Source organism: Alosa alosa, chromosome 1, assembly GCF_017589495.1.
Source record: "Alosa alosa isolate M-15738 ecotype Scorff River chromosome 1, AALO_Geno_1.1, whole genome shotgun sequence".
NCBI classification, from domain to species: Eukaryota; Metazoa; Chordata; class Actinopteri; order Clupeiformes; family Clupeidae; genus Alosa; species Alosa alosa.
The window spans coordinates 5,646,424-5,656,423 of record NC_063189.1 but is presented as its reverse complement, the minus strand read 5'-3'; the positions used below and the strand labels follow the sequence as shown (position 1 = coordinate 5,656,423).

Genomic DNA, 10,000 nt, shown 5'->3' with positions numbered 1-10,000 from the left:
AGTATAAGTTCTGCTACGAGGTGGCCCTGGAGTACTTGAATTCTGGCTAGTATCCCATGACAACGCTGAAAGAAGGAAAGGGTTCAGGGGCCTGGATGTGATCTGAGCTGAGGGTGTGCTTGTGTGTGTCTGTGTGCGCGCGTGTGTGTGTGTGTGTGTGAGTGAGTGAGTATGTGTGTGTGTGTGTGTGTGTGTGTGTGTGTGTGTGTGTGTGTGTGTGTGTGTGTGTGTGTGTAAAAAACACCTCTCTTCAGACAGATGTTGTAACTGTGTGTACAGTGAGTGTGTGTATCTCTTCCCCTCCATCTGCTGGACTCTGTAGCCTGTCCGTCCGTCCACCAGTTCCCTAATTCACCGTACCTGTGGAGGAGAAAGCACAACCCCGCCCCGCCCTCCTGACCTGACCTTGGAAACCCTGACCTTTTGACCCAGGGGTGGGCAAACCTTTGGGCTCAAGGGCCACATTGGGTTCTGAAAATTGGCCGGTGTGCTGCAGCCCCTCCCCCACAACACAACACAATTTTTTTAGCTTATCATTTAGTATCAAAAGTAATTGTGTGTTAAAATATTAATTGCTCAAAAAAATACTGCTAATGTGATGCTGTTTAAAGCAACACCAAATAACTTTTCCTCTGTCGCACGCACGCTATTTGTTTATCCAGCAACGACTTTGCAAATAACAATGTCCACAGACAAGATAGAATAGTTGCACGATTTATGAAAGTACGATGTATTGCGACATCAGATGCAAGTCAAATTTGTAGTTTCTTATGTCTCATTCCATCGAACTACAGATCCGCTACCCGATCTGGCAAACTTACATAGTGCGGTTATAGCCGATAGAGGGCCGCAAAGCGAAGGAAGAAGTGCCGTTCACCCTGTTACAAGTTGATGAACCACTGAAACGATTTTGGAAACATTATTTTAAGGTACAAAAAACTCTTTGGTGTTGCTTTAACAAATGTATAAATTGTGCACTGTCGCTTTAAGAACAATTCACGTTTAGTTCTCAATGATCTTGTGTCAGCTCCGCTCCCTATGGCTAGTGCTGTGCTTATGGCTGTGCCCTCTCACAATTTATAAATGGTCAGTAGTGGGAACTACTGTTGCCTTCATGATTTCCTTTTTAAAGTTTCTTATTAGAAGGAGATATCAATGATCAACAATGACAAGCCAGCTGGAACCTGCTGCTCTCTCTCCCTCTCGTGAGCGCTCAGACGCGTTCCCAGTTAAATGTATGCATAACGTTCAAGTTAGATCTGCTGCAAAGGAGATAACAAAGTGTAGGCCCGTCATCTCTATGTAACATCATGTTTTGACATTGACAATGTAAACGTTCTCTAAGAAGAGTGAAAAGCAGTTTGCAGTAAAGCTAACCAACGTCGTCTCTATTGCAAGAAAAAAAATAGCGAGCAGCCTGATAACCAAATGAAATGCTCGGCGGGCCGGATTTAAGTGCTTGGTGGGCTGGGCCGGGCCGGGCCGCAGTTTGCCCACCCCTGTTTTAACCCCTGACCTCTGACCCCAGAGGTCATCTTCGCCGTCATGCTCAGTGGGCTGTGTGCAGTGTCACGTTCAGTGTCACCAGTGGTGATTACGCAAGTTTAAAAACTGCATCGAAGGATATATTTTTTTGTGTGCAAAATATCAAGAGCTTAACTGTAACTTTGTGGTTTTAAATATTTTTAAATAATAATCATGATGAAAGTGACAGAGTCACTCTGCTTTGCTGGTCTTCACCTCCACGTATCCAGAGCATCTCTCCATTCTTTTCTGTTCTTTCTCTTCAGTTGGTTTGTTTTCTTTGCGCTGCGCTCCCATTGTGAATACTCTGTTAATATTGTAAATAATTAGCCTTTATGAGATTATTTATTCATTTGTGTATTTTGCTTTTTTTCAGATTTGTTGTGTATGTGTGACAGAGAAAAAAGAGAGAGGGAGAGTATGTGTGACTGAGAAACAGTGACAATCATGCTTTTGGGTTTGATAAAGTGCAATGCCCAGATGGTTTTGTCAGCTTTTTATTCATCTCATTTAAAGAAATGTTCATATTCAAATATATGATATGTATGGATTTCCATCGAGTGTCCTGTGTATTCTTTTCTCCAGAGACTCTTTCCAGATCAGGCCAGTAAAGGCTCACCAACGTGACGGGAATGTTGGATATTCAATGTTCTAAAGAATATCTGGGTTCATTGAATTCAACATGGAATTTTAGAACTTTAGGACGTACTCACACTATGCCATTCATACTGTATTGGGTACAGTTTGATAAAATGCAGTGAGGGTGCAGATCAAGAACGGGAGAGAACCGTACTCCGGCACTGTACAAGTGAACCGTGCCCAGCGTGAAAGCACCCTAACATTGTTGCGGAAGAGAATCTTCTGTTAGAATGTTCAAAACTCCCCTGCTGAAGGGTTAAGAAAAGAGAGCCATTCTCTCAGAGCAGGTAAAGCTACCAGGAGGTTCAGGTTCAGAGTCAAACTAAAGAGTTCTTTGGTTCCAGCACCTGATTAAAGGCACCGGCAATCTCCAAGGGGAAGGGAAACCTTCACATTTCTCAAGCTGAGAGCACAGTGATGGGCATATGCTCACATGATGCCCACTGTCGGGCTACTTTATGACTACCTGAGCTGCGTAATGAATCAGTAGCCTATCGGGCTACTCTATGAATACCTGAGCTGAGTAATAAATCAGTAGCCTATCGGGCTACTTTATGACTACCTGAGCTACGTAATGAATCGGTAGCCTATTGGGCTACTTTATGACTACCTGAGCTGCGTAATGAATCGGTAGCCTATCAGAGCCAAGTCCCTCACCTCTCTCTCACAGACCTTACTGTCTTCACGCTGGAGCAGGCCAGGGTCTGTAGGATTGTGTGTGATTTAGGCCATATTGTACATGCATAGAGCATCAGACCATCTCTCAATCAAATCAAACCAGCTATTAGGCTAACTGAAATAAAGTGAGGATAGGAGCAGGCTTCACTCAGTGTGTCTACTTTTAAACTTTAAAAGTGCTGGCCTGGATAGGATAGTAGAATATGTAAAGTAAAGTAGGAGAGAGGCTGCACTATGCATATATACACTTTTATTTGCAAATAAGTATGCATATATGCATAGTGCGGCCTCTCTCCTACTTTACTTTACGTATGCTAACTGAAATAAAACCATGCCAATCTCTATATGGTGAAGGGTATGTGCCACACACATGCCAATCTTGGTATGGTGAAGGGTATGTGCCATACTCATGCCAATCACCTTTAACAACTTCCTGTGCAATCGCTGACCACACCTTTAACAACGACCTCCTGTGCAATCGCTGACCACACCTTTAACGACTTCATGTGCAATCACCGACCACACCTTTAACGACTTCCTGTGCAATCGCAGACCACACCTTTAACGACCTCCTGTGCAATCGCTGACCACACCTTTAACAACGACCTCCTGTGCAATCGCTGACCACACCTTTAACGACCTCCTGTGCAATCACTGACCACACCTTTAACAACGACTTCCTGTGCAATCACTGACCACACCTTTAACGATGACTTCCTGCGCAATTGCTAACCACACCTTTAACGACTTCCTGCGCAATCGCTGACCACACCTTTAACAACTCAAACTGCATTTCGTTGTCTTTGTACGTGTACTCTGCCCAATGACAAAAAAGTTGAATCTAATCTACAAATAGGCTGTGCATAGGGGCTGCATCTCATGCTTAGGGTTCCTCAAGGGGATTGTTTTCTACCTCATGTCTTTTCAACAGACACTCTTACCTATTTATGTTATTGTTTGTGAGCATCTAAGTTTGTTTACATTCCTTGTGCTTTCATGCTTTTTTGTCATATCTTTGCTGGTGGTGTTATGCCTGTATGTCACTGGGTCAAGCTTTGTGAAGTCCAAGTAAAATTTCCCCATGGGGACATCGGTCGTCTATCTATAAAATCTATAAAACAACACTATTATCTATAAAACAACACTATTATCTATACAACAACACTATTAAATAGGTTAATGGGATCTACTTGGTGTGCAAATATTTCTTAGCAGCAACGCAGTCAATGTACACGTCCTATGTGTGTCCGTTCAGCTGATGCTGATGTGTTCAGCTGGTCATTTTCTGATTTTGCACGCTCCACATGTTGCGTAATCAAGGCACGCCTCCATCCCTTTACAAAATGCAGTGTCCACCATGCGCCGGAGCCCTATGCACATCGGGACTTCACAGGGTTGCAGCTTTATCAGAGCATCACACGGAATCGGTTGCTTTGACAGCTCATGCGTTCAATATATTTTGGTAGCTATTTATATTCTGAGATGATGTGATTGATGCAGATAGAGTAGGATAGTTCATTAGCTCTTACTTTTGAAAACGGTGTAAATGTGACACACGTTTCTGTCCATTAGGTTATGTATTTTTCATTCATGGTAGCATAAATATTACTTCTCTAATGGAGCCAAACGGCTTTTAGATGGAAGCGAGGGATCATTTCACACCGAGTAGGCGAGCCGTCCACGGTTGTGGGTCATAGGAGCGTTCTACATTAGTGAACCTGCCGGTGCCGCTGGGTATCACCGCGGTAGCGATTGTGTTGGCAGGGTGCTCCCGCGCCTCGCCCGAGGTGGCAGGAAATGGATTAATTCGGTTTTTAAAAAGGGTCACATTTCCTGTCGTCGGGGTGAATTTAACGCGTTGTGTGCATGGGTTCATTATCACCCTATTACAGTAGGCTAACTGATAGCCTTGTAACGTTGTCATTAGGGACAGTGTAAATGCGCGCCTCCGGAGCAGAATGCGGAAGATGTTCTCATCCAGTCCTTGAAACTGGTGTATTCAATCTGTCAAGTTACCATCAGTTGTGTTGTTTTTATCTGATATTCTAGCATTTAACTTTTTTTAAAGTGAGTTACACTATCAAATCAGAAGTTATCAAATGTTCGTTTATCATATAAATCAGTTTTAAAAGTACATTTTCCAGATCGTTTGTGTCATGATATTTGATAACTTCCTTTTCACACTCGTCCCATTTGAGTGACGGCTCTGTGACTGGGAGAGCCCAGTAGGGTGTACTGTATTGTAAGCTGTGTCACTCGTCACCTATTGGGGGCAGCGTGATGCACTTACAAACATCTATATTTCTCTCATAAACAGCCAAATCTCCTCAAAAATCTCTGAGTTTCTCTCAAACAGCCAAGTTTCTCTCACAAACCTCCAAATTTCTCTCACTAACAGCCAAATCTCCTCCAAAACCTCTGAGTTTCTCTCAAAAACCTCCTAACTGACATCAAAGCATATGTGATAGGGATTCCCCGCTTACCTCAGAAGGTAATAAATAAATAAACTATTTGGAAAAGCTCCAAATGTGTCACCGAACAGGTGCCATGTTACACCTGTAGCTAAATCATTAATGAAACTGATTGCAAGTCACTCCTGCAAAAACAGAGTAGCTTCAGCCATTTTCACAAGTCAACATACCCCAGTTTTCATATGCAGAACCGCTCTGTGTTTGCAACATGAAATAATATGTTATTTAATGCAATGTGTCTGTGTGTCTACACACAATTCAAGTGTGTGTGCATGCTTGCATACATGGTTGTGTGTGTGTGTGTGTCTGTGTCTGTGTGTGTGTCTGTGTGTGTGGGCTGGCAGCATCTGTTGAGAGAGATGCATCATCACAGGGCTTCTCCTGCTCTCTGTATGAAACCCATCAATAACTCCTACACTAATCACATGACTTGGCACATGTAAATATGGAACCCCAAGTACAAATCATCCTGATCTATCCCCTGCCATGCCCTCCTGTGTGTGTGTGTGTGTGTGTGTGCTCGTGCGTGCGTGTGTGTGTGCGTGCATGCATGTGTGTGTGTGTGTATGTGTGTGTGTGTAGCACAGGTTATGCATGTTTTTGCATGTTGATGCATGTTGATGAAGCACTGATGAGATCACAGCATGTGTACTGGTTTGACTTCCTCAATCATTCCTACTTACTTTTCTTATCCTTCAAAAGCCCCAACATTCCCTGTTCCTGTCACAGAGATCAGTGTGGCAAGCAAATGAAGACTCACATCACGGCTGTCTCTAAACTAACCATGAACACAGCCTGAGAGAGTGCTCTCGGATGGATAAAAACATCATTACCCATAAATCAATATAATTTCCACATCACAGTCCCATAATAATCAGCTCTCTCTAGATAAGAAGCATAACACACAGTGTGTTGTATGTCAATACCCTTTTAACCATTTGGGTCCTCAGATAGATAGATAGATAGATACAGTAGATAGATAGATAGATAGGGGGATAGATCCCTCTAAGTACCCACTTTTCTCATTTTCCAGCCTTATTCTGGCAAAAAGAACCAACCTGGGCAGAGCTGAAGAATCCTTTTTTAACTCGCTTACAATCTGCCTTACAAACTGCTACCTTCCCTCCCCAGGTTTAGTGCACACACACACACACACACACACACACACACACACACACACACACACACACACACACACAAGCACTATGCCTTCCCTCCTCAGGCTTAGTGTGGAGTGTCCGCCTAATAGCCAACAGATGATAAAGACATGCACAGTTTGTTTTCCAAGATAAACACCTCTTCATGTAAATCTCCGCCATTAATATTAATACAGCTGCTTTTCTCTCGCTCTCTCTGCAAAATGAGGAGGAAGAAGGAGAGGAAGACAAATCTCTCTCCGCTGCTCTTCCCTTGGATGGCTGCTGTTTGTGTTGCCGTTGGCGATGTGATAATAGAAGCTGGTTAGCGGGCGAGCGCTCAGGGGTGTCGCCTCCCTTTGTGTGAGCCAGTGGAGAATGAAATGAAATATCTCCACGCAGCTTCCACAGCACTTTCAACAACAGCTGCTACAAGAGAAATAATATATATACACACACACGCACACACACACACACACACACACACACACACACACACACACCCCTCCTTCTTTCCTGTACAGTTTTGATTGATGACAGTTCAAAAACAAAAGTGAGTGGAAGCCTTAAGATCTGGATATGTGTTTTTAAATCTGCATATGTTTTTAAAGTTTTTGTTTTTAGTTTTACTTTTGCTTATATATTCTGATGTGGGGAAGCATGAAGCAGGCTGTGAAGATCATATCACTGTCAGTAAAGTCAGCCCTTCAGTGACTCCTGTCAGCCGGAGCACAGCCGGAGGACAGCCGGAGGATAGCCGGAGCACAGGAGGAGTCACACCAACACACCTGTACACTAATGATGACCTCACACCAACACACCTGTACACTGATTATCTCTCTACTGACCATCACCTCTGTCAGTTAACATGCTGCATCATCTCCTCATCTCTGCCTCTGTGTGTGTGTGTGCCTTTGTGTATGTGTGTGTGTCTGTGTGTGTGTGCACACGTTTGTGTGTGTGTGTGTGTGTGTGCGCCTGTGTGTATGTGTGCATGTGTTCGCCTGTGTGTGTGTGTGCCTGAGTGTGTGTTTGTGTGTGTGTGTGTGTGTGTGTGTTGCCTTAGATCTCCCTCCTGATTGAGTGCCTGTGGCTGCTGCTTGTGTTGATGGGGCTTCATGTTTGTTTGGCCTCTGGCGAGGTCTGTTACCCAGGGGGGCAGAATTCAGATGCTCAGCCTGCCACACACACACACACACACACACACACACACACACACACACACATGAACACATACACAGACACACATACAGTCACACGCACAAACACAGATGAAAACACACACACAGACACACACATGAACACATACACAGACACACACACAGTCACACGCACACACACACATGAACACATACACACACGCGCAGGCACACACGCACACACACACACTCAGTCACACACACACACATACACACACACACACAAACACGCATGCACACACTCTCTCTCCTTCTCTCTCTATTTTTCTCTCTCTCTCTCTCTCTCAAATTCAAATTCAAAGTTGCTTTATTAGCATGACTGTATGGGAACAGTGTTGCCAAAGCTGTTGTTACATAAAACATAACATACAAGAACATAAGAACATAGGACAAAAAACTAAAACAGAAAATACATAAGGAGAGGTGGGTACATCAGTGTGGGGTGGACATGAAAGATCTACAATTAACAGCAGTAAAGAACAAGAGTAATACTGTAATAGTGTGACGTAAAGTGTGTGTGTGTGTGCGTGTGTATATCCCTTGTGTTATCCTCAAATCTTACCGACACTCTTTATCCTTGGGGTCAATTTGACCCCAGCTAAATAAACCCTCAGAAAATGAAAGAAGTGCTCCTCTGTCTCAACCATCTCTGCCTGACAGTGACCACATATTCTTTGTTCTTTTGGCAGCCAGGTTTTCCTGTGCCTGCCTGTTTATATTGCTAGATTGTGGTCACTGAGCCTTTATTTTGGTCAGGACTTGCCTCTGTTTCGTATTTCTAACAGAGATGAGATACTCTGCCAATTCATATTCTCTCTCTCTCTTAAAGGGCAGTTAACATCTCGGCCTGCTGAGTGTTTGGGGCCCCGGCAGGCTTTCTATTAGCGGCTCCATCAGAGCTAATTGGCTCTGAGACGTAAACGGCTTTTCTCCCTGACCCGCCCGCTGTGCTCTTCTCCTCTCTTCTCTCTTCTCCTATCTCCTCTTCTCCTCTATTCTCTCTTCTCCTCTCTTCTCTCTTCTCCTCTCTTCTCTCTTCTCTCTCTTCTCTTCTCTCTTCTCCTCTCTTCTCTTCTCCTATCTTCTCTCTTCTCCTCTTCTCTCTTCTCCTATCTTCTCTTCTCCTCTCTTCTCCTCTCCTCTATTCTCTCTTCTCTTTTCTTCTCTCTTCTCTCTCCTCTCTTCTCCTCTCTTCTTCTCTCTTCTCTTCTCCTATCTTCTCTTCTCCTCTCTTCTCTTCTCTTCTCCTATCTTCTCTCTTCTCTCTCCTCTCTTCTCCTCTCTTCTTCTCTCTTCTCTTCTCTTCTCTTCTCCTATCTTCTCTCTTCTCCTCTCTTCTCTCGTCTCCTCTCTTTTCTCTCCTCTATTCTCTCTCCTCTCTTCTCCTCTCTTCTCCTCTCCTCTTCTCCTATCTTCTCTCTTTTCCTCTCTTCTCTCTTCTCCTCTTCTCTCTCCTCTCTTCTCTCTTCTCTCTTCTCCTCTTCTCTCTCCTCTCTTCTCTCTTCTTCTCTCTTCTCTCTTCTCTCTTCTCCTCTCTTCTCCTCTCTTCTCTTTTCTCCTCTCTCCACTCCTCCTCTCTTCTCTTCTCCTCTCGCAGTGGACGCCAGAGTGGAAAACCAAGGTACTATTCAAATAGTCTCTCACTCATGCCGTTTTTGGGTAATTGTTTATCACCATGGACCTGGGCCCAGAAATTTGTTACTGAGGGGGTAGAAGAGTCAGTGTTACTGAGGGGGGTAGGAGAGTGATACTGAGGGGGTAGAAGAGTGATACTGAGGGGGTAGAAGAGTGATATTGAGGGGGTAGGAGAGTGTTACTGAGGGGGTAGGAGAGTGATACTGATGTGTGTGTGTGTGTGTTTGTGTGGTGTGACAGCATCAGTGCAAAAACAGTCATTTTATTGTCCCTGAGGTGTGTGTGTGTGTGTGTGTGTGTGTGTGTGTGTGTGTGTGTGTGTGTGTGTGTGTGTGTATGTGTGTGCCCTCCTGCAATGAGAGGGGTAAATGCTAATTACTCACACGGGCCTGGACACAAAGTCACTAATGAAGAGAGTGAGAGAAGGAGGGAATAAGAGAGAGAGAAGGAGGGAATAAGAGAGAGAGAGAGAAGGAGAGAATAAGAGAGAGAGAAGAGGAGGATAACAACTATGATGGAGGGAGGGATAAATAGATAAGGAGGACAGTGAGCAGAGAAATGGGGAGGAGGGCTGATAAAAATAGAGAGAGGGAAAGAGCGAGGGAGGGAAAAAAGAGAGAGAGAGAGAGAGAGAGGGAAGAGGGAGAGAGGGAACAGAGAGAGGGAAAGAGGAAAATTGAGAGAGAAGCTCACTCAAGTCATTTATCGTAACACCCCC

The 10,000-nt window shown here is 44.2% G+C and overlaps 1 protein-coding gene across 1 annotated transcript in view; it reads left to right on the top strand.

Moving 5' to 3' along the window:
- Positions 1-221, top strand: part of LOC125299147 (receptor-type tyrosine-protein phosphatase mu-like) — a 171,775-nt gene extending 171,554 nt beyond the window's left edge. The window contains 1 exon segment of the mRNA XM_048250301.1: positions 1-221. This exon segment is cut by the window's left edge and continues 4 nt beyond it. Coding sequence (XP_048106258.1) covers positions 1-50 — 50 coding nt within the window. The 3' untranslated portion in view covers positions 51-221.
- The last annotated feature ends 9,779 nt before the right edge of the window (positions 222-10,000 follow it).